This window comes from Paroedura picta, chromosome 2 (assembly GCF_049243985.1).
Source record: "Paroedura picta isolate Pp20150507F chromosome 2, Ppicta_v3.0, whole genome shotgun sequence".
In the NCBI taxonomy this organism is placed as follows: domain Eukaryota; kingdom Metazoa; phylum Chordata; class Lepidosauria; order Squamata; family Gekkonidae; genus Paroedura; species Paroedura picta.
Genome location: NC_135370.1, coordinates 31900536 through 31924714, shown reverse-complemented (window position 1 = coordinate 31924714; position 24179 = coordinate 31900536). Strand labels below are relative to the sequence as shown.

The window sequence follows — 24179 nt, the reverse complement described above, 5'->3', positions numbered from 1 at the left end:
AATTCTTGCGAAGAATTTATATATTCACCCCAACATTCTTGATAGTCTTCTGGAGGTCTTTGACTGACCAAGTTTGTTAGTTTAGTCATTAGGGTGAGTTCTCTGATTTTTCCCAGCCGAGAATCTGTATGAGGAGGTTGTTCCAGTTGCCATCCTATAGCAACCTGACCTCTTTACAATTCCATCAAATATGAAAAAAGGATCCGATTGCTTTGTGACATCTCCAACGGTTACCCTCTATTTCAGGGGTAGTCAAACTGCGGCCCTCCAGATGTCCATGGACTACAATTCCCAGGAGCCCCCTGCCAGCATTCGCTGGCAGGGGGCTCCTGGGAATTGTAGTCCATGGACATGTGGAGGGCCGCAGTTTGACTACCCCTGCTCTATTTGATAAGACATTTTACTTATAACATTTGGTGTCAAATGCCATCTTTAAAACATTTTACTTTTTAATGATAATTTTATTGATTTCCAGTGGTTATAATAAAGAAGTGAAAGAAAAAGAGAAAAGAAAGAAAAAAAATATTCTGAAACAAGTGAAATATAATAAATAAATAAATAAGTTGCATCTTAAATCAAGATCACCATTCTTGCCCGCCATCAGTCATAGCAACTTAATCACATATAGATATATGTGTGGTTTACTTATGAATAAACTCCAGATTGCAGTTCCAATGTTCTTGAAACTCTTCAATTGGTCTTCTGTTTAACTAAGTTAGTTTTGCCATTTTGCACAATTTCCCCATATTATCCATCCAGGCTGTCATAGTCGGTAGGTTTTGACTTTGCCAGCTTTGTGTGACCAACAGTCTTGCAGCTGTAGTGGCATGGGTAAAAATTATTTTGCCTTCATAGGAACTGAATCTGGTATTATACTCAATAACATGTACTCTGAATGCACTGGAAATTTATAATCCAACATTTCTTCAGTCATCATGTGTACATTAATCCAATAGTTCTTACTCTTTTCACAACTCCACCACATATGATAAAATGGACCCAATCCATCTTGACTTCTCCAACCTTTTCCATCGTGTTTATTTGACATTTTAGAGATTACCTTTGGAGTTACATACCACCTGTAAACATTTTGTACCAATTTTCTTTCAGGGTTTGACATTTTGTAAGTTTAATATTTTTAGACCACTCTAAAATAGTACCCACTCATTTAGACTGACTTTTTAATTAAAATTTTGCATTCACTTAATCGTGGAGACTGCCTCATATTCAACCAAGAATTTATAAATTTGACATTGTATGCGTGATTTCTCTTGGCTTATTAGGATCTCAAATTCAGTCAGATTTGTCCTTGGTGTATTAGGGTCACTCATTTCTAATTCAAACTTAGCTGCTATTCAAACCATGAGCCTCTTGTGACGCAGAGTGGTAGGGCAGCAGACATGCTGTCTGAAGCTCTGCCCATGAGGCTGGGAGTTCAATCCCAGCAGCCGGCTCAAGGTTGACTCAGCCTTCCATCCTTCCGAGGTCAGTAAAATGAGTACCCAGCTTGCTGGAGGGTAAACGGTAATGACTGGGGAAGGCACTGGCAAACCACCCCGTATTGAGTCTGCCATGAAAACGCTAGAGGGCATCACCCCAAGGGTCAGACATGACCCGGTGCTTGCACAGGGGATTCATTTAACTTTTTACTATTCAAACCATTTACTCCCTCTCTCAATAGCTGATCCCAGCTGTCAACCTGAGCATTGTTAGTTATATCCTTGTATCTTAGTTCCTGTATTCTTTTTTGTTGGGACCTACTCAGATGGGCTTCAATCGGCAATTTTAGCAGTGAGGGATTTGGGCTAATTCTATTTCTGTATTTAGCCCAGATCTTTAATATATCCTTCCTCCTGAAGTGGAGCTTCTTCTCTTTCATAACACTCGTTATAGGCCATAGATGGCTATGGATTCCTTCAATGAGTTAATTCTTTCACACGCTAAGCCTTTGGCCAGCAGATTCTTAATTCAGTCTGATATCCAAGTTAGTATCACCGAATGATGGAAGAATCTTAAATCCAGCACAGCTTGGCCTCCTCTCATTTTGTCATCAATTAAAACTTTATGGGCAGTTCTAGGCCGTTTGTAATCCCAAATAAACGTATTGATATGCAATTGCCGATCCCTCAGCGTTTTCTCCTAAATCCCAGTTGGTATACAATTTCTACCAACTTTTACACAACGTTTGACATTTTGGTTCGCTTTATATTCTTACCACACACAGATTCCCAGTCATCAGTTGAAACTGCACCACCAAGAATTTACATCCATTTCACCATGCAAATCTTCACTTGTCTCTCAGGCCTCATTTCAAGTATGAAGCGAACTTTTCATTCAGAACTGCTCTTCTTTTGGCTTCAGGGTTCCAAGCTGTTTCGGATAAGCCTGTAACCGAACATCATAAATCTTGTGAACATGAATGCTGTGGAAATGCTGTCAAACTGGAAACAGAAAGCCATGAAAGATGAGGGAGCAGCTTGCTTACTTTGAGAAGGTAGCACAGTGTCTGTGCGCAGGTTGGGATCCTGATGTTTATATGATGAAAATGAAATTGTGGGGAATTTTCTCCTCATTTTACGGGATAAACAAGTATTTTAGTTCAAGGTGGTTAACATTCTAAATACAACACATCATAAACAAAAAAGCAACCGTCCTACTTTAAAAATCACCTCGTTATTGTCTCCCTGTGGAAATTTGTCAGAGTCTGGAGGGGTCCCTGTTGGTGGATGTTTCAAGTGGGGGGTCCCTGTTAGTGGATGTTTCAAGTGGGGAGGCCAGCATCTCATGATGTAATTTCCTAGCCTGAGCCATAGTTTGGCAGAACAGCTGAGTTTTCCAGGCCCACCAGGATTGTGTGAGATCCCAGAGGGCCCTGTTCTCTTCAGGCAGAGCATTCCCCTAAGCCGGGGCCAAGACCAAAAAGGCCCTGGTCCTGGTTGAGGCCAGTTTTAATTCTCTGGTGTCAGGGATCCTTTGCAGATTTAAACTGATCTAAATGTTCTTAATGTATAGTGGAAGAGGCGGTCCTGCAAGACGGAGCTCTTCCGCTAGGCATTTGGTTGAGGCCGGGCGCGATGAATTCTGGGAGAAATCAGGCCCCCCCTGACTCACAGGACCAGGTATTAGACCGGCCTGGAACCACGGATTGACTCACTCTTTGGTTTCTTTTAATCTCCAGTTGTTCCAGCCCATTGCCTCAACTGCATTAGAGGTTGGGGGAACTTTTGTAGTTGTAACTGCTACCTTGATGTTGTTACTGGGAATTGTTGTAATGTTAGGATGTTTTATTGTTGTATTGATGTTTTTATAGATAGACGTTTTATTATATATTATATATGTGCTGTGAACTGCCGCAAGCCAGCATTACTGGAAACGGCAGTATACAAATTACATAAATAAATATAGGGCTCCCAGATGGTTTATGGCCTTGGACATCAAAGTCAAAACCTTGAATCTGATCCGGTCTCCAAATCTGGAACCAGTGCAGCTGGGAAAGCACTGGTTCTAAGGAGATGCAGGTTATCCGTGGCACACAGCTCTCATACGAGTACATGCAAGTCAGCAATATGAATCTCTGGATTCCAGAAATAGTATTGTCGTTGTCAGCCATTCAAACAGCATAAACGTCACCTATACACTTGGACTTCACCAAATGGACTACACAGGAACCAAATTGACTATATCTTATGCAGCCAACGATGGTCCAGTTTAGTCCTTGCTGTCAAAATATATTGAGGTACTGATTGCGGTTCAGATCATGAACTGTTTGTTACTGGCTCAAAACAGAACTCTGCAACATCAAGAGAACATCAGGGTTAAGGAAGTTCGATGTAAATAACATTCCAGAATCTTTCAGCCTTTTAACTTTGAGTTGTGGGACTCTTTTGGCTGAGGCTGAGACTCAGGCCCCTGAATCCTCTCAACCCAAAGTACAAGGGAATGTTTGGAATGGGTGGGTGTTGGGCTTACCAGGTCCCCTGGCTAGAGGCTTACCACCCCTGCAACTCCTTGGTGGAACGGTGGAAGTGAAACGGAGGGGTGGAACCAGTATTGTACAAATGCTGTGGTGTCACTTCTGGTGTGAACCTACCAGTAAACTATGAATGTTTTGGCTGAACCCTGAAGTTGACTCTGATGTGGTGATGCCACTGCTGGGTTCATGCCAGGAGTGATATGGCAGTTTTTGCTGCAATGCTGAACCCCCAGAAGAAGAAGAAGAAGAGTTGGTTCTTATATGCCGCTTTTCCCTGCCCGAAGGAGGCTCAAAGAGGCTTACAGTCGCCTTCCCTTTCCTCTCCCCACAACAGACACCCTGTGGGGTGGGTGAGGCTGACAGAGCCCTGAGATTCCTGCTCGGTCAGAACAGTTTTATCAGTGCCGTGGTGAGCCCAAGGTCACCCAGCTGGTTGCATGTGGGGGAGCGCAGAATCGAACCTGGCATGCCAGATTAGAAGTCCACACTCCTAACCACTACACCAAACTGGCTCTGGATAACCAAACCCAGATACTGCCCCTTACATTGCTCAGTATGGGGTGCTGGTGTTGGGCTGGTCAGGCGGTGGCCCTTCTCTCATTGGTTGGCTGGCTACTGAGGATAGGGCTGATAGACTGTGTTTCTTCAATCATCAGAGCTGTACAGAAGGGAGCAGAAGTATTAATGACACCTCTGAGAATGAACAGATGAGAACGCCCAACATTTTGATCCTGTTGGCAGTTTTGGAATTCTGACATGGCACAGTGAGCCCATCAACAAAATGGCTGCTGCAAGAGGCAAGGCCTGTCACAAAATGATTGGCACTGCGTAACCTCAGCACTGATGGAGTTCATCACAGTCTTGATAGTGCTGTTCTCACAGAGAAGAGCTCTCGCAGCCCCATCTACCTCACAGGATGTCTGTTGTAGGGAGAAGAAAGGGAAGGAGATTGTAAGCTGTCTTGAGACTCCTTCTGGTAGAGACAAGTGGCATATAAGGACCAACTCTTCTTCAGTAATATCAGGGCTCTCTCAGCCTCACCCACCTCACAGGGTATCTGTTGTGGGGAGAGGAAGGGAAGGAGATTGTAAGCCGCTTTGAGCCTCCTTTGGGTAGAGAAAAGCGGCATATAAGAACCAACTCTTCTTCTTCAGTAATATCAGGGCTCTCTCAGCCCCACCCACCTCACAGGGTATCTGTTGTGGGGAGAGGAAGGGAAGGCGACTGTAAGCCGCTTTGAGCCTCCTTCTGGTAGAGAAAAGTGGCATATAAGAACCAACTCTTCTTCTTCTTCAGTAATAGCAGGGCTCTCTCAGCCCCACCCACCTCACAGGGTATCTGTTGTGGGGAGAGGAAGGGAAGGCGACTGTAAGCCGCTTTGAGCCTCCTTTGGGTAGAGAAAAGCGGCATATAAGAACCAACTCTTCTTCTTCAGTAATATCAGGGCTCTCTCAGCCCCACCCACCTCACAGGGTATCTGTTGTGGGGAGAGGAAGGGAAGGAGATTGTAAGCCGCTTTGAGCCTCCTTTGGGTAGAGAAAAGCGGCATATAAGAACCAACTCTTCTTCTTCAGTAATATCAGGGCTCTCTCAGCCCCACCCACCTCACAGGGTATCTGTTGTGGGGAGAGGAAGGGAAGGCGATTGTAAGCCGCTTTGAGCCTCCTTTGGGTAGAGAAAAGCGGCATATAAGGACCAACTCTTCTTCTTCAGTAATATCAGGGCTCTCTCAGCCCCACCCACCTCACAGGGTATCTGTTGTGGGGAGAGGAAGGGAAGGCGATTGTAAGCCGCTTTGAGCCTCCTTCTGGTAGAGAAAAGTGGCATATAAGAACCAACTCTTCTTCTTCTTCAGTAATATCAGAGCTCTCTCAGCCCCACCCACCTCACAGGGTATCTGTTGTGGGGAGAGGAAGGGAAGGCGACTGTAAGCCGCTTTGAGCCTCCTTCTGGTAGAGAAAAGTGGCATATAAGAACCAACTCTTCTTCTTCTTCAGTAATAGCAGGGCTCTCTCAGCCCCACCCACCTCACAGGGTATCTGTTGTGGGGAGAGGAAGGGAAGGCGACTGTAAGCCGCTTTGAGCCTCCTTCTGGTAGAGAAAAGTGGCATATAAGAACCAACTCTTCTTCTTCTTCAGTAATATCAGAGCTCTCTCAGCCCCACCCAACTCACAGGGTATCTGTTGTGGGGAGAGGAAGGGAAGGCGATTGTAAGCCACTTTGAGCCTCCTTCTGGTAGAGAAAAGTGGCATATAAGAACCAACTTTTCTTCTTCTTCAGTAATATCAGAGCTCTCTCAGCCCCACCCACCTCACAGGGTATCTGTTGTGGGGAGAGGAAGGGAAGGCGATTGTAAGCCACTTTGAGCCTCCTTTTGGTAGAGAAAAGTGGCATATAAGAACCAACTTTTCTTCTTCTTCAATAATGTCAGGGCTCTCTCAGCCCCACCCACCTCACAGGGTATCTGTTGTGGGGAGAGGAAGGGAAGGCGATTGTAAGCCACTTTGAGCCTCCTTCTGGTAGAGAAAAGTGGCATATAAGAACCAACTCTTCTTCTTTGCAGATCTTTGCACAACAAAGCAAATCTCTAGCGATGAATCAAAAACCTTGCTGGGCAGAAAGCTTCCCCAAAACTTCCTAAAAGCGTCTTCTGGGCACTAAAAACGTTTTCAGTGGGTGCCATGACTCCATGGCTCCTGAGGGCACCATGTTGAGCAGGGGTAGTCAAACTGCGGCCCTCCAGATGTCCATGGACTACAATTCCCAGGAGCCCCCTGCCAGCATTCGCTGGCAAGGGGCTCCTGGGAATTGTAGTCCATGGACATCTGGAGGGCCGCAGTTTGACTACCCCTGATGTTGAGGAACCATGGATTAGAAAATGGGTATTGCAGCTGTTTATTTTTTTAAGGGGAATCCCTCTTCATCCAAAGGAAACGATTTCAATGTCACGTGGTCTATGCTTCTTTGCATATCTGCACAAAGCTGCTTGTTAAAATATGCCCAAGTTTTTGTAATTTCTCTCTCTTCGTGTTATATTGATCAAATGCATTCTGACTTCTGTTTGTGTTGTCTCGTTGTTTAAAATGCTAACAGCAAACATCACAGACTTTCTGTACAGGTCATAGATTTTTAAGAACTTGTAGATCAATTGCAGTGTGTTTGTGTGTTGGGGATTGAATGATCAATACAGCCTAGACCCTCAGTGGCACAAATTAATAGGTTATTTAGAAAGGCAGCAAGAAATTGCAAGATGAGGAAAGAATGAGCACATCAAACAGGGTAGCTGCTCTCTAGATGCTTATCTGTCGTCTCAGAGCTCCTGTTGGTATGACTGTGGCTATTAAACCTCTTTGACCTCATCCCTAGACAGGAATCCTAGACATTTATCCAGAACTTTACACTAATCTTGGTTAGTGTTTTAAAATGCCTATCTGTCAGATTTGTTTTTTTTTCTTTCCTCCTCCCTGGAAAAGAAAAACAAGAATCATTTTTATGGCCTCCCTCTAACTCAGCCTTTCTCAACTTCTTTACCATTGAGAAACCCCTGAAATGTTCTTGAGGCTTTGAGAAACCCCAGAAGTGGCTTAATTGTGCAGAATGTGGTTGGGAAGCATAGCTGTGTACACCCCCACCCGGGGCCCCTCCCCTTCCCACCCCCTCCAGGCCCATCATTGGCCATTTTAGGAGGAGGGGGGCTAACATGACCATATATGGCCATATCACCCAATAAAAGTTTAACGAATTTTAAAAATATATTAAAATTAATTAACTCCCACTCATTCGGAAAACCCTTCCAGGAAACTATATGCCACAATTACTCTGTGCCACATTTTCTAGAACGGTAAAACACACGTAGGGGCAAACTGTTCTTGGCCATTGCGTTTGCTTTATTGAAACGTGTAGATTGTTGGGCATAGTCAGTTCCACGGAGGGAAAAGAAATGAACACTAATATGTATATATATATTCAACCATTTCTTCATGATAACTTGCAAGTCCCCAGATATCACAGAAAGTCCACTGCAATAAATACAAATTGGCCTCATTTATAAGGATTAACCTCCAGTTTCAGGTTTCCTTTTGCCTATGGAAAAGCGGCTTTTAACCCTTTGGGATATATGGCCTCAGAATCCGTCCTTCTGACAGAGGAGTTTTCCACAGGCAGAGCCATAGGATACAACCTGATTGGTTTTGTCTTCCTGCACTTTTGCAAGACGAATGAAAACTCTAACGTGGTTATTTTAATTACATTCAGAATTCATTTTAATCTAGGCTACTTGTTAAAGGGGGGAAAGGGTTTAAATTAAATCCTGTTTATTAAAAAGCAACTTTTCATTCACGCTGCTGGTGTAAAACGTGAGGCCAGTGCTGGAATTTAACATTTCTTCTCCTTCCTGGGAGGTCTCCATAATTATAACCTAATTCCAAATGCTCTTTGAGTCATTCCTTCTGATTAAGGACGCCCTTTCTTCCCACAGGGATACAAATATTTATGGAAGCCCTTTGAGTCTGGCTTGATTACAGCACCGAGTTAAATTATGTTCTGAACTTACTAAGTAGACGCTGATGTGTTATAGATTTTGGTGATGGGTCTGGGAATCTGCACTTGTCTGTGGGGAGGGGAGAAAGGGCTGAGAAGAAGGAATACAATGTAGAAGAAGAAGAAGAAGAAGAGTTGGTTCTTATATGCCGCTTTTCTCTACCTTAAGGTGTCAAAGCGGCTTACAATTGCCTTCCCTTTCCTCTCCCTACAACAGACACCCTGTGAGGTAGGTGAGACTGAGAGAGCCCTGATATTACTGAAGAAGAAGAATAGTTGGTTCTTATATGCTACTTTTCTCTACCCGAAGGAGTCTCAAAGCGACTTACATCCGCCTTCCCTTTCCTCTCCCTACAATAGACACCCTGTGAAGGAGGGCTGAGAGAGCTCTGATATTACTGCTTGGTCAGAACAGCTTTATCAATGCCATGGCGAGCCCAAGGTCACCCAGCTGGTTGCATGTGGAGGAGAAGCGGGGAATCAAACCCGGCTCACTAGATTAGAAGTCCACACTCCTAACCACTACACCAAGCTAATGGAAATAGTTGTTACTGGGGTTTCTAGCCCCCAGGGGGCAGGTGGAGATCCCCTGATATTACAATTGATCTCCAAGTGACAGAGATCTGTCCACCTGGAGAAAATGACTGCTTTGAAAGCTGAATGCTGTAGCATTATACTTTATTGATGATGAAATCTCTCCCCTGCCATGACTGACTCTATTCCCAACATCTCCTGGTATTTCCCAACTCGGAGCTGGCAACCTGAGCTATCATTTTGTAGAACTGAAAGGGAACTCTAATCCTGAAGTGGGTTTTCTGTATATTCCAAGAATGGATTCCAGGAAGTTGGGGGTCATAGGTTGCGGGCTTGAAGATACCCTGATGTGGATGCTTGTATGTACATATTCTACTTTCTTCGTCCATCCTTAGTTGCCTAAATTAGCGATCCTCAACCTGTGGGCTGCGGACCATATGTGGTCCTTCGACTAATTGGAGGTGGGCCCCGAAGGACGCCTTCTCCCCCCCCCCCGGCCCTTTACAACACACTTCATTGTTGTGGCGTGTCTGTATCTTATTTTGAAGGGATGTTTAAACATTACCATAGCGATCAGAGAGCGCTAGGGCAGTGGTTGAGAGTAGAGGAGTAAACTACCCCCCGGGCCTCAGTAAAAGGCATTGAGTGGTCCCCGGTGATAAAAAGGTTGGGGACCACTGGCCTAAGTAATCTGAGAACAAGTAAGCATCCCAAATGATCTTTTTTGAATTCTGGCTGAAATACATGAAGAAGAGGACTAACTCGTGGAGGTACTTCAGGAATTTTGTTTGGTGATAAAAAAGCAAAATCTTAGCATGGTGCGTATATTTATTTTTATTTAGTACATTTATTTTCAGATTTCTAAACCATCCCTCTCCAAAATTGGTCCTGAGGTAGTATACAACACCTTTCATCAGGTGGCTGAATTAATGCTTCTTTCTTACCTATTCTTTTCAGGAGATCAAGCCTCCAGGAGGAGATTACAGCCCATTTAACCAGGGGCATAGCCACCACAGCTGCTTTTTGCTCCAGCGCTTTGGTTTGGAGGTCTGTAGAGCAGCTACGTCTATCTAAGCTGTTACAAAGTGGACTTGTACACTTATCAAGCTGTTGCTCCAGGCTCCCCCCCCTTATTAGAACTAGGCATGAAACTCCTCTTTCACAGTTCCACAAAAACTAAAATTATCGAGGAAAGCCAGTGTTCCAAAGCTAGAGAGATAGTGGGCACCCAAACATCTCAACAGATTTATGGCTACCCAGTCCACCTGAACCCATGGTGACCCTTAACACTACACAGGCACGGGGCTACATTTGTTAAAGACAGTGGGTTAAATGCACTAATAAAAAGAATAAGAAAAACAAACAGATAATGTGTATAACAAATACATGACAAAAGATTGTGGGTACGTGATCTTGAATATTTAGAATATTTCTAAGCATGTACTTTTGTCTAAAACGGCCAGACAGAAAGTGATGCTATCAGTTTAGTGGACATGAATTTGCTTCAATTGGCAATCAGCAAATTGGGTTTCTCTGAGCATCTGGAATAAGTGTTCATGCCTTTAAGCTAAAAAACAGATGGCTTCAGAGCAATGTTGTGCTGAAGCTTTGAAAAGACCTCCTGCACAATAAGAAAATATATGAGAAAGGATCTACACCTTGGCAAAATATAGAAATATTTTGATGGAAGCTGGCCAGTTATAAAGTAGAATTTGGCCCCTGAAAACTTTTCCATCTTTCTGGCTTTCTTTTCATTTTTTTTTAAATACCAAACTGTGGAAATCTCCATTGTATTCCAGCAGAGGTCACTGGTACTCAGGCTATTAATGCACAGATCTAACTCTATGTACAATTAAGACTGAGGATCATAGATTCATAGAGTTCGAAGGGACCTCCAGGGCCAAACCCCCTGCCCACCCCCAATGACCCCAATTTCATGCCCAAGTGATCCTTCCACCAAAAATCTCCAGAATCTAGCCTCGCCTGGTGGAAATCCACCTACCATCCCGCAGCAATTCAACTGGTTGAATATAATTTCAACCCATTGGTTCTGGTCCAACCCTCTGGGGCAACAGAAAACAACTCTGCTCCATCTTCTATATGACAACTCCTCAAGTGTTTGAGGATGTTGAGCACAATTCCCCTTGCAAGAGAAGACCGAGGAGAAGTAGGAATTAAGCAATTAAACCCTCTCTTCATCACCTGTTACCATGTCACTTTGTGGTCCCTGCAATTGTCCTGCTATGTCCCTATTCTTTTTTCTTACTTTGAATATAACTGATGAACCCTTTCTTGTTGCTTTTAGCATTTCTTGCTAGTTTAAGCTCGTACTGAGCTTTAGCTTTTCTAACGCTTTCTCTACAAACACTGGTTATTTGTTTATATTCTTCCTTGGTTATCAGGTTCTCCTTCCATTTCCTAAATGAGTCTTTTTTATTATTCTATTATTTTGAAACTTGTTTATGGAGCTATCCTGGTTTCTTTAGGTTCCTCCCAGTTTTCCTTCTCAAGGAAATTGCCTGTGATTGCACCTTAAGTATTTCACTTTTGAGATCTCCCAACCTTCTTGGACTTTCATCTCCCTAAGTTTTTCTGACCATGCGATTCTATCCGACATAATTTCAAGTTTGTTAAAATTTGCTCTCCTGAAGTCCAGCCTGTATGTGTGACTACGTACAGCTTTTCTCTTCTCCAAGATCATGAAATCCATCACATATGCACATAAATGTTTGCAAGCTTGATATCTATGACCTATTTAGGATTACAATGCTAAAAGTCCAAGAAGCTCCACTATGCCCAGATAAATCCACACAGCACAAGGCTGCTCGTTCACTTCATGGCGTTCACGCTTTCAAGAGTACAAAAGCATGGCAAGAACGGCTAAAAGACCTGTTTGCGGAAATCCACCTGGGTCCTGTTATCAACATACCAAAGTGAATTGGGTTCATGGGGTTTTGCTGGACCTCTTTATGGATGAGAATTAAACCCCCAAACTTCACATGGAAGAGGTCAAACGTGTTTTAAAAATGGTACTGCCTGCTACATGCAAAAGATTTAACCACCGAACCGAAATCCGGACACAAATCCACTTTGATTGTGAGATGCTTCTGAAGGATTTCTATCTCACTAGATGCTCATATAATGGCTAAGTTAAAAGGTAGCATTACAAAGTACAATTTAAAATGTACTTTAGTTCTAAAATACTGTACTATATACCCTGCAACCAGTGCTATTACGCTGTTAAGTTGCTTTATATTCTGTTGGTTTCTCTCATGTAGGACTCAGAGAATATAGGAAAGTGAACTGGGACACTGGGAACTGGGACACTGCAAGGAATTATGGGGAAGTGGATAATACCCAGGTAGAAATCCTATCCCGTCACTTCAGGGTTCATTCTTTGGGGTTCTTTAAGCTCTCAAGTAGGATTGCAAATCTTCAGGTGGGCCTGAAAATCTGGCATTATGATACCACATGACTGGCTGAACATCTGGCTCCAGACATCTTGGTTCCCCCCTATGCTGCCTTTGTAGGGTTTGTCTTAAGGGGATTATGGTTGACATCTGTTGAAGTTTTTGTACTGCTGTATTGTAGAAATATGGGATTTATGGGGTTTTAAGGGATTTTATTGTGTTTTATAGTATGGATTGTTTTGTGTAACCCGCCGTGAGCCGGTTCTGAGAATGGCGGGCTAAAAATAAATAAATAAAATATCTAGATCAGCGGTAAGCAACCTTTCGGCTGCCGCGGACTGCTGTGACGGAGTGGGGGGAGAGAGCGGCCCAGGGCCCCACGCACGTGCGGCAGCCCCAGCTCAAACAAACATGCATGGACTTGCTGCGCGCGCGTCTGCGTCCAACAGGGGCACAAACATGCATGCGAGTTTGCGGTCCCGACAGATGCAAACACATATGCGCGGCAAGTCCGCACGTGCGCGTTTGCGCTGCCGGCATGCCGGCTCACTCTCCCCGCCCCTCCAGGCTGCCAGCAAATTGGCCGACGAAGCGGCCGATTAACTTGCGGCCCAGCAAGCTTCTCTTCCCCCCTCTCCCAAAGCAAGAAGCTTGCCTGGCCGCAAGCTAATTGGCTGCTTTGGCAGCCGATTTGCTTGCGGCCTGGCGAGCTTCTCGCTGCGGGGGGGGCGGGAAGAGGGAGCCGCAGCCCGGCGCCGGGCCACGGCCCGGGGGTTGGGGACCACTGATCTAGATGATAGAGATCAATTCCACTGGAGAAAATGGCTGCTTTGGAAGTTGGACTCCATGGCATAATATTCTACTATGGCTCCTCCCCTTCCCCAAACCCAGCCCACCCCCAAAATCTCCAGATATTTCCTAACCCCCAACTGGCAACAGCTGATTTTTCCACCCTCCCCTTTATTTTTAACTTTCCCTCCTCCCCATTCCTCCACATGCAGCCAGCTGGAGGGCTTGGGCCAGTCCCAGTTCTTTTAGAGCTCTCTCAGCCCCACCTACCTCATAAGGGGAGAGGAAGGGAAGGCGATGGTAAGGAAGTTTGAGATTCCTTCAAGTAGTGAAAAACAAGGTATAAAAACCAATTCACCTTCTCTACTCCTCCCACCTTTTCTTCTATCTTGGACAGAAACATCGGGGACTAGATTTGCATGCAGGTAGTCCACTTCCAAGTTCTAGCAGCTTGAGAGTTCTGCCTTTGGAGATGTCGAGACACCTCATTTGATCTGGATTCCCCATTGTGGCCCAGACTGCTGTGTACGTGGACATTCCATTCCTACAGACGGTATGCAAATGAAGGATTATAATCTAGCCAATCGCTGACTGAGTATGGACCAATCTGTGAGCTGAGTTGAGGGCCAATCAGGCTCCTTGGTGGGCCGTCTGAACTTAATATGTTCCATGGGGCCTAGTGTTTGTTGTTGGAGTTAATAAAGAGCTGATTGTTTTAGAAGAGCCTACGGAACCCGCAGGCTTAATACGGACCCTGTTTCTCTCTCACACAGTTAACAAGCTGTGCAATGATCATCGGCCAGTGTACCACATCAGCTTCCTTCAGAAACAAGCTGAAACTCCCCACTGCATTGCACGGTTTCAGCTGAATGTGGAACAAGCTCCTTGATTACGATCGGTCGGAGATTAGCCTCGGCGCAGATGGGATTCCACATCAATTCATTGTTTTTGGGGCTTGCCCCATTTGCTACTTAACCCTATCCGATGTCCAGTTGGAGATGAGGTGAGAGATCAATGTGGTGCTGGAGATGAGGTGAGGGATTACTGCGGTGCACAGCACACCACTGACGACAGCTACCTGTAGGTTATTTACAAGGTGGACTGAGACAAAAACATCTCCCCCTGCCCTTGCCCTTTGTTCAGCAGCTATTTGCATTCTTTGTTTCACCACAGACAACTAAACTGGAATTCAAAATAAGGGTCAGGACTAACACCTCTGTTCAACTCCATGCCTTAGGACTTCAGCATCAATGAAAGACATAAATACACAGGTTTTTTTTTAATACAAGAAGAGTCCGTTTTTGTTATGTCTGTGGGCATTTGGCCACTGATGCAAATGAGGGCTTCTGCCAGCCAAGGAACTAACCAATCAAAGGAACCTGATTGCTCTGCTTAGGGTCAATCGGATTGCTCCGCTAGAACCAATCAGATTGCTCTGCTTAGAGCCAATCAGAGGCAGCAGCTGGCTGCCTGAAAGGTATAAAAGTGCATGAGTTTGCCTGTTTTTCTCTGTTCAGTATTTGGAGTACATTGCTGGAGTTGCTAAATGAAAAGCTGTTCTGAAGACTTGCACTCTGTGATCACTGAACCCGCAGACTTAATAGTTTTTATACCCCATTTTTCACCACCCTAAGGAGTCTCAAAGCGGCTTACAATCGCCTCCCCTTCCTCTCACCACAACAGACACCCTGTGAGAGAGGTGGAGCTGAGAGAGCCTGACAGAACTGCTCTGTCAGAATAGCACTATCAGGGCTGTGATGAGCCCAAGGTCACCCAGCTGGCTACATGTGGAGGAGTGGGGAATCCAACATGGCTTGCCAGATTAGACTCTGCCGCTCTTAATCATTACACCAATCTGGCTCTCTACTAGGTTTCCACTACTGATTAAGGCAGGCTTTCTAAAGCTGCCTTTAGTGAAACCCTGAGATTTTTTGATGGCCCTGGAAGGGTTCCCCATATTGATGGGAGTTATTTTTTTATATATTTTTAAATTTTGTTTATTGGGTGATATGACCCACCCCCTCCCAAAGTGGCCAATAATGAGCTTGGAGGAGGTGGGAAAGTGAGGGGCCCTGGGTGGGCGTCTAAAGGTAAAGGTAAAGGTCTCCCCTGTGCAAGCACCGAGTCATGCCTGACCCTTGGGGTGACGCCCTCTAGCGTTTTCATGGCAGACTCAATACAGGGTGGTTTGCCAGTGCCTTCCCCAGTCATTACCGTTTACCCCCCAGCAAGCTGGGTACTCATTTTACCGACCTCGGAAGGATGGAAGGATGAGTCAACCTTGAGCCGGCTGCTGGGATTGAACTCCCAGACTCATGGGCAGAGCTTTCAGACAACATTTCTGATGCCTTAACACTCTGTGCCACAAGATGCTCCCTGGGTGGGCGTCTACACAGCTATAATTTCCATGGATATTCTGCACAATCACACCACAATCTTGAAGCCTGAAGAATGTTTCAGGGGTTTCTCAACAGTAAAAAGGTTGAGAAAGTCTGGATTAAGGTGTCAAAGAAGGACACTAAAGATGATGATGGAAGCTGGGGAATTCTTGACTGTATGAAAGCAGGAGAGGGCAAAAGCAGAACACCAGGGGGTTACTGCTTCCTAACAATAACAATAATAAACAAGTTTTATAGCCCACCCTTCCCGGTTGGCACAATGCAGGTAATGACAAGGCTTATGCAAGTCATAACGTTACATTGATAACCAGTTATTCAAATTAAAATATATTAATGAAATTTTCACAAATGGAAAATGGCATGGTATCGCCCGATCTTACCAGATCTCGGAAGCTAAGCAGGGGTTGTATTTGGAAAGAAGACCACTAAGGAAGACTCTACAGAGGAAGGCAATGGCAAACCACCTCTGCTTCTCATTTTCCTTGAAAGTCCCTTGCTGAGATCACCATAAGCCAGCTATTGTGACAGCACTTTACTGACACACGTGTACACACACACACACATCTTTTGGGATTGGGGGGCGTATTGAGGTTGTTTGGAATCCTGCCACAGTGACAGACCTCCTGGCAAGCCGGAGTTGTCAGCTTTCCGCAGGGCCTGGAAGACAGAGTTCTTCCGCCAGGCGTATGGTTGAGGATCCCCTAAGGTATAATCAGTTTTAGCGCCTCACTCCCAGTGGGAAAACAACTCGGCCTCTGGCTGAATGAGGTGGGGAGGGGCTGGGAAATCAGTAGTAGTGGTACGTGGTCACCGGCTGCCTATTTGTGTAAGGGATGGTTTTTATGGGTTTTATTGTATTTTAGTGTTTTTATTTGTTGTAAACTGCCAGGAGATCACTAGAAGAGCGGCAGTATGAATGAATTAATGATTGAATGAATGAATGAATGAATGAATGAATGAATGAATGAGCAAGCAAGCCAGCCAGCCAGCTAGCCAGCCAGTTCCTTGTTCACTAGTATCTGAAGAATTTTTCAGTTCCTAGAGCATTCCATGACATCACTTCTGGTTATCACTGGAGCACCAGTCTCTGCTCCCTCATAGCTCCTGAGCGTTGCCAGTTGCTATTAGAGCAATGCTAACTGGTGGTTTACATCAGGGGTAGTCAACCTGTTGTCCTCCAGATATCCATGGACTACAATTCCCATGAGCTCCTGCCAGCAAACACTGGCAGGGGCTCATGGGAATTGTAGTCCATGAACATCTGGAGGACTACAGGTTGACCACGCCTGGTTTACATATTTTGAAACAAATACGGAAGCATTCAGCAACAACCCATGTTCCTAGAATATATTCTCTCCTCAAATGGGCCATTTTGAATACCTTTCCCGTTTGACCAGTTCAGGATATCACGTTGCATATCTGGGGAGGCTTACAAGTAAACAGAGGCCCCCGACTTTAGCAAGTGTCCCCAATGTGTTTCTTTCATCACATAGGAGTCAGCTACTTTATTATTAGACTAGGGGCAAAGCCCGTTGTATCCAAGAATACAACGGGCACTAGAGCTTGGCAGTGGGAAGAGGAAGGGGAGGAGTTGTCCAGTCTGTAAGGGCATGGGGTTGAATGTGTGTGTTGTGTGGGAGGTTGTGGTGGCATGGTGGCAAATGAGGGCATGGGTGTAGTGATATGGGTGTCAAGAACCTGTGGTGTGGAATGTTCATTGAGTGTGGGAGAAGACTGACCTTTGGGAATTGTGGCATAGTGGTTACAGATGAGCTTTCCAGAGCCATGTCTTCAGATATGTGAAGGGAAAATCAGACTGGAGACTCTTCTTAGGGGAAGATTACATGGCAACCAATTCCCCCCAGTTCTGCGTCATTTCCCTTTTGTGTGAATTAGGCCACAGACACCAAAATGCCCCTCTGCCCTAATATACATGGGGTAGTAACAGTACACAGGTGTCCACCCTGTTCCTTCTTTTCCATTTTTTCACTGCTGATAAAATGTTATGTGGCCACGTGCTTCTTTCATGGTTGCTCCTTAGAAGAATGGATTTTTGTACCCTATTGCTTACTATCCAAAGGAGTCTCAAAGCGGTTCACAAACACCTTTTCCATTTGTCTCTCCACAATAGTCAACCTGTGGGGTATGTGGGGTTGTGAGAGGTCTGAGAGAACTGGGAATGGGCCGCAGTGACTCAGCAGGCCTCAGGTGTCTCAAAGCATTTTCCAAGCATCTTCCCTTCCTTTCCCCATTTACAGTTTCAGGCTGTAAGTATTTATTTAGATCTTTGTGCACTTTCCAGACTCACAGGACTGATACTGGGGTGCCTGTCTACGCCCCAGAATACAAACAGTTGCTGATAAGGGCTGGCCATAGCCCATAGGCCAGGAGGGACACTCCTGCACCACTCCCTCCCAACTGCAGGCAAAAATGGCTCCTTTGAAGGCTGGACTCTGAGGCATTGTATGATTTTGAAGTCCCACCTCCAAACCTCCAGGAATATTTCCAATCCAGGGGTAGCTAACCTCCAGGTGGAGCCTGGAGAGCTCCTGGAATTACAGCTCACCTGCAGAGTATAAAAATCATTTAAGACCTGCCACACAGGTTGTTGTTCTTGAATTGAATGACTTGAGGCCTACTGCACAGGGTTGTTGTGCAGATGAAACAGGAGACAAAAGAGCCAGCTTCCTCTGCAGAATAACGCTGTGCAGTGGCCTCAAACCTGCAGAGAGTTGCAAAGAAGAAAGACACATGGCTTGGCTGTCTCTAACCCCCAGCCAGAGCAGTATTTTAAGTGAGAAGGGGCTTTTCTGTGGCCTCCCTGTCAGCCAACTGTTTGGCAGAAGGGAATAGTCCTCCCCACCCTCAAAAGGAAGGCCCTCAGGCTCCCCTGCTCTTGGAAAGGCCTCCCTCCCTTCAGCCAGGGCCTGTCAGAGGCTCCTTCGCAGCAGGCCTGAAGGGGGCGAGGGAGAGGGAGCGCATTCTCCAGCCTCCTGCCAGCTCTGTCGGGGTTCTGAGGCAATTTGCAGTAAGACTTGACAATTAGGACAGCCTTGGGGCGAAAAGGGCTGGCGCAGCCTCTGTTCTCACCCCCCTTGGCAGCTCTACTGACTTCCTCTCCCTTTGGTGGTCAGGAGCAGACTGGCAGCCATTTCTCCAGATTGCCCCTGGCTGGATGGAATTTTGGCCCCCCCACTTGTCAGTCCAGGGCCATGGGACCAATTGTTGCTCTTCCTCATCACGGACTGAGCCCACCTCAATACCCCTTACTGTTTTATTAAGAGGGAAAAGATTGAGTGGCAGGCAGCGGGGTGTATGAGGATTTAGAAATCTCACCCGGCCCACTCAGTGGTTTGATTTAATTTCTCCTGCCCTCTTTTTCCCCTTTAACTAATTACCTGATGCTGCCAGTAATTAGTTCCCACCAAGCAGGGATTTCCATCATTTCCCCCTTCTTTGCAAAGACAGATTTCCCTGCTTACCAGCTTGGTGTAGTGGTTAGGAGCCAGCTTGGTGTAGTGGTTAGTTTGGCGAGCTGGGTTTGATTCCCCGCTCCCCCACATGCAGCCAGCTGGGTGACCTTGGGCTCACCACAGCACTGATAAAACCGTTCTGACCGAGCAGTGATATCAGGGCTCTCTCAGCCTCCCCTCCCTCACAGGGTGTCTGTTGTGGGGAGAGGAAGGGAAGGTGAATGTAAGCTGCTTTGAGACTCCTTCAGGTAGAAAAAAGCGGCATATTAGAACCAACTCTTCTTCTTCATAAGTCTCTAGGCCCAGATCTTAATCTGAGACTTAACTACTACAACTTACTTTCATGAGCTGCTATGTTAGTTGTATATTTTGCAGTGCTGAGATATACTAGTTCCATTTGCTTTCTGGATATACAGGTCTAAAGGGACTAACTATCCACCCATCCCCCATTGCTGGCTGGTAGTATGTTGGCATAATTAATAGCCTAAATGTAGATAAAATTTGACACCGCTCCTAAGCGAGAGCCAAATTTAGGATCTGCCAAGCAAAGATGCAGTTCGAATTGCACACAACTTAACTGCTTTTGAGAGTATTGCATTTCACAAAAAGTTTCTGTTGATCTGACGCAGCGGAAGACCTATCTCGTTTCGCTGTAGCGAATCAACAGCTCTACGCCTGCAAGAACAAAATGAACGTTCTGTTAAGTAGGACCATTGCATTCACGTTCTTGAAGCAGCCTAAATTTTAAGCTGAAGTATTACAGAAGACAACTGTTTTCTGTGCACTGAAGACGTTGATTGGATTTACACAGCAGTGGAAATATTAACTCTCTAAAAAAAAGCTTATTCTTGTAGGAACCCATGCCCCAGCCATCATGCAGCAGGGTGCAATTGGTACAAAATGCTTTTACATGTTCTCAGAAAAGCTTGGGGATTGGATCGAGTCGGGTCAGGTCCCATCCCAGCCCTCCCCTCAGCTGGGAATCATTCTACCTTCCTCGACCTCCTTCTTCAAGCCTTGTAAAGGCCCTAGCCTGGCCTCCCTGTACCCAGAAACCCTATGAGCATGTGGCCAAACCTATCATGAACTGATAATGCCTTCTGAGCAATTTTTGCAAGTTTCTCCACTTCCCTCCTCCATTTGATAGTGAAGACAGCTGGCAGTCAAAGGGTCAGTTGTCAGTGGCCGCCTGATTATTAAAGGGCAAGCTGCGCAGATCTAATTCCTGGGCTTATTCTGCACACAATAGATAATGCACTTTCAATGCACTTTAGAAGTAGATTTTCCTGTTCCGCACAGGAACATCCAGCTGCCAAAGCACATTGAAAGTGCATTATCCTATGTGTGAGGAATGGGCCCTGGCCTGATCATTTGGTAGGCTGTAAAGTATATATGCGTGTCCGTGGGGTCTGCTGTCGCCTCCATCTCCCCAACTATTCTACATTCACCCTTCCACATCAGTATACTCACAGATGTTGAAGAACTTCTTCAATTGAAACCAGATCACTTTTTCTCTCTTCTTGTCAGCAAACATCCCTCTGGAAATTGAAGATGTGGGTGGAAATGCAGCTCCCAAGCCGTTTCCTCCTGGCTACCTGCCCTTCGTGCTAATAGCTTAATCCTGCCCGGTTTGAATGTTTGCCAGCAGTCTATGACATAACAGCGTCAGCAATGCAATCAGCAGCTTGAGAGCACACTCATTTCAATTAACTAAAGAGGTGTGAAAAAGATACACTCCTGCGCTATGCTGAGGCATTGCAGAGGCAAGACGGAGAAGGGCATAGCCACTAGCCGGAGGTCGAATAGCCACTGACGGAACGTTCCCAGGCAGAATATCATCTCTGAGGGAACATGAGCAGGGCATCCACTGGATAGAACTGAATAGCCTTTCTCCGTCTTTTTTTCTCTTGTGTGACCTTTTTTCGTTTTCGTTTTCGCTGGTAAGCCTGAGGGCAAAAGGCGGTTTCACTTGATTGATGTGAGGGGAGGGGACGGGACTGATTGCCTGGCAAATGGGTTATAAATCTGATAAATACACCACGATTCCAGCTCCTAACCTATGGCTGGCTCCCATGCTGCACTGGGAATGTATGAATGTCTGGACCATGTGATCGTTAGGCCTGGTGAATTTAGTATTTTTCATGATAGTTAGGAAACTGAGAAGAGCCCTGCTGGATCAGACCAATGGTCCATCTGGTCCAGCATCCTGCCTCAGACACTAGCCAATCAGTTCCTCTGGAAGGTCAACCACAGGGCACAGAGGCCGAGGCCTTCCCTTGATGTTGCCTCCTGGCTCTGGGATTCAGAGGCTTAGTGCCTTTTACTATGGAGGTTCTCCTCAGTCACCGTGGCTAGTAGCCATTGGTCAACATCCTCCATGAATTTATCTAACCCCCTTCATTCATTCATTCATTCATTCATTCATTCATTCATTCATTCATTCATTCATTTATTTATATACTGCTCAGGGCAGTTTACATAAAAACGTATAAACAAAACATGAAACAATCCATAACATATAAATAACCGTAACAATAACTGATAAAACTGTTTATTCCTTAAGACATAATTATATCCTCTGGCAGCAAATTCTAGATTTTAATTATTTTCTGTGTAAAGTAATATTCCCTTTTTTCCATCCTGAACCTACTGCCCATCAGTTTCATTGGCTGCCTAGAAGTTCTAGTAATTTGGAACAGGGAGAAAAATTGCTGCTCCCCCCCCCCCCGATCCACGCACATTACTGTGATCGCATGGGAAATATACATGGGATTTTGACAGTCTGGTTAATAATAATTACAGTTCTGCATGTGTATGAGAGTAAAATGACCTCAAGTCACAGCTGACTAATGGTGGTCCCAGCAAGGAACATTTAAGTCATATAAGATGCTGTGGTGGTTTCCCATTGCCTTCCTCTACAGAGTTTTCCTTGATGGTTCCTTATCCAAGTTCTGACCCTGCTTAGTCTCTGAGATCTGACGTGATCAGGCTATACGCTGCTGTTTTACTTCAGTAATTACAACTACAGTTCTGCATCCTATGGGAAACTTGATGGTTCCATGTCTGTCAGTACAACAGTGAAAGTACTGACATATTTTTAAAAGGCTAGAATTTGTTATGCGACATTGATCAGTTACCCCCAAATGGCCCATTTACAAAGCCCAAATAATAGTTATTTTCCAGCGTGTCCATTGGTCCTTTGCAATATCTACACTTTACCGGGTAATTATTCAGGTTTCCTTCATATTTCACCTCCTCCTTAGACCCAATGAGAATTGACCCTTATACTACTTTAGAATCTCACTCAAAGCAGTGATTATTTCCACTACAGTTTTGCATTTAAATGAGTGCCATCAGTAACAGGGGTCGATAGCAAATGAAAGCAGCTATAGGAAATTGTATGAAGTAGCTTCTCTGCTGTGGATATGCTATGGAAAGACAACAAAAAAGCAATTATGCACCCATCCAGGTGATTTTCAAGACAGTTTCTAGGGGTACTGGACAGAGGTCCTGAAAAATGTGTTACATTCAATGGGCCTTTTATTATAAAAAGAGCTTATTAATCAGAGAAATAAAACAACAAATAGTATTCCCATGAGATCTCATAAACGTTCTTTTCGGTAGCTTTTCTGCAAGATGTTCAGACTTCACCCGCATTCTAGGGTTAAGACAAAATCCTGAAAGCAATTTTAAGAGTTAATTTCTGCAGCTAAATCTGGCTTTGGGTGGCAGAATCTGCTTTCAGGGACAGTGATTCTTTCTTGTCAGATGATGAGGTTAAAAGAAGATTGATGGTGCCTTATGCAAGCAATCTGGAGCATCCTCCAAGGTGTTCAAAGTACAATGCTCTGTATCTTCACTGTAATTTCAAATTCTAAGCGACCATAGTTATTTTTCAAGGGGAAAAAATTATCCCTCCATTTTACTGTGCCCACTTGCAAATAACCATACATAATGAGCGTTCCTCCTACCCTATCTTAGGAGAATCAGAGGCTTAGATGTTGAGCAAAGGCAATTTTCTGTTGAGTATTTTCTGTTCCTCTTTCCTGCCGTACCCAGAAGTGCTTTAAAGCAGGGGTCATCAACCCCTGCTCAGCGGCCTGGTGCTGAGCCGGGTGGCTGAGCCGGGTCCTCATCAGGCTTATTGTTTCCAGGCCAGTCCAGAGGTTGTAATGTTGGTGGGCCCTCCATTGAAAAGTGTCATTAGGTACCAAAATGAAAGAAATAGGGGTGTTTACTGATGCTTCATTGTCAGGCTGTGGGGTACACTGTGAGCATCACAGTCTGGCATTTGGTCTGCTGCTGAAGGTAAACATCATATTCATATATTGGAGGTCAGGGCTATTAAACCTGTCCTTTCTTCTTTCAAAGATCTCAACAAAAGTCAGAATGTTCTCATGGCCTTGGGCAACACCTCAACTATGCATTACATAAACAAGCAGGGTGGTACAAGCTCACCGAGGTTACGCCAAGAGGCCACAGAGGTGTGGGCTATGGGCAAAGATACATTCCATCACGCTATCAGCCATTCACATTTTGAGCTATCTCAACGTCTTAGCTGATTATTTGAGTCAGAACCTAGATCTAAGGCAGTAAGGGATCAATACTTGTTCTCTGTTTTCCATATGTGGGGCACACCAATAGATGATCTATTTGCCACAAGCACCAATTCAAAATGTGTCCGATTCTACTCCAGAGTAGGGGCGGATGCAAATTTGATGGTGATGCTATCAAGTATCCATACATTGGATGCCGTGTGTGTGTGTGTGTGGTTTTGCCTTTCTTCCTTTTGATCTTCTAGGAACACTGCTGGGAAAACTGCAGACTGACAGCAGTCAGTACATTCTTATAGCCCCATTTTGACAACAAAAGGTGTGGTTTCCAACCAGTTCCTACACTTTCTGGACCAGATTAACATGGGAATATATCACTATCCACATTTATATGTCTAGTAATCAGCCTGGCTTTTAATTAGACAGGACAACATAACCCCCCACCCCCCAAAAAAACCTTGGGGGGAAACATGGTAGATGGCACCAAGTGGGCAGGGAGGTTCCAAGG

At 45.0% G+C, this 24179-nt stretch overlaps 1 protein-coding gene and 1 long non-coding RNA gene across 2 annotated transcripts in view; both read right to left on the bottom strand.

Annotated features, from left to right (window-relative positions):
• LOC143829164 (cytochrome c iso-1/iso-2) overlaps positions 1-13714 on the bottom strand; it is a 37163-nt gene extending 23449 nt beyond the window's left edge. The window contains exons 1-2 of the mRNA XM_077319606.1: positions 13605-13714; positions 2216-2385 (exon numbers count right to left, since the gene is read on the bottom strand). Of these exons, the coding sequence (XP_077175721.1) occupies positions 2216-2236 (21 nt within the window). The 5' untranslated portion in view covers positions 2237-2385; positions 13605-13714. The remainder of the gene's footprint in view (positions 1-2215; positions 2386-13604) is intronic.
• Positions 13715-20636: 6922 nt separating this feature from the next.
• The window catches only part of LOC143829166 (uncharacterized), a 53059-nt gene continuing 49516 nt past the window's right edge, over positions 20637-24179 (bottom strand). Inside the window, exon 3 of the long non-coding RNA XR_013228013.1 lies at positions 20637-20656. This is a non-coding gene — a long non-coding RNA (uncharacterized LOC143829166). The remainder of the gene's footprint in view (positions 20657-24179) is intronic.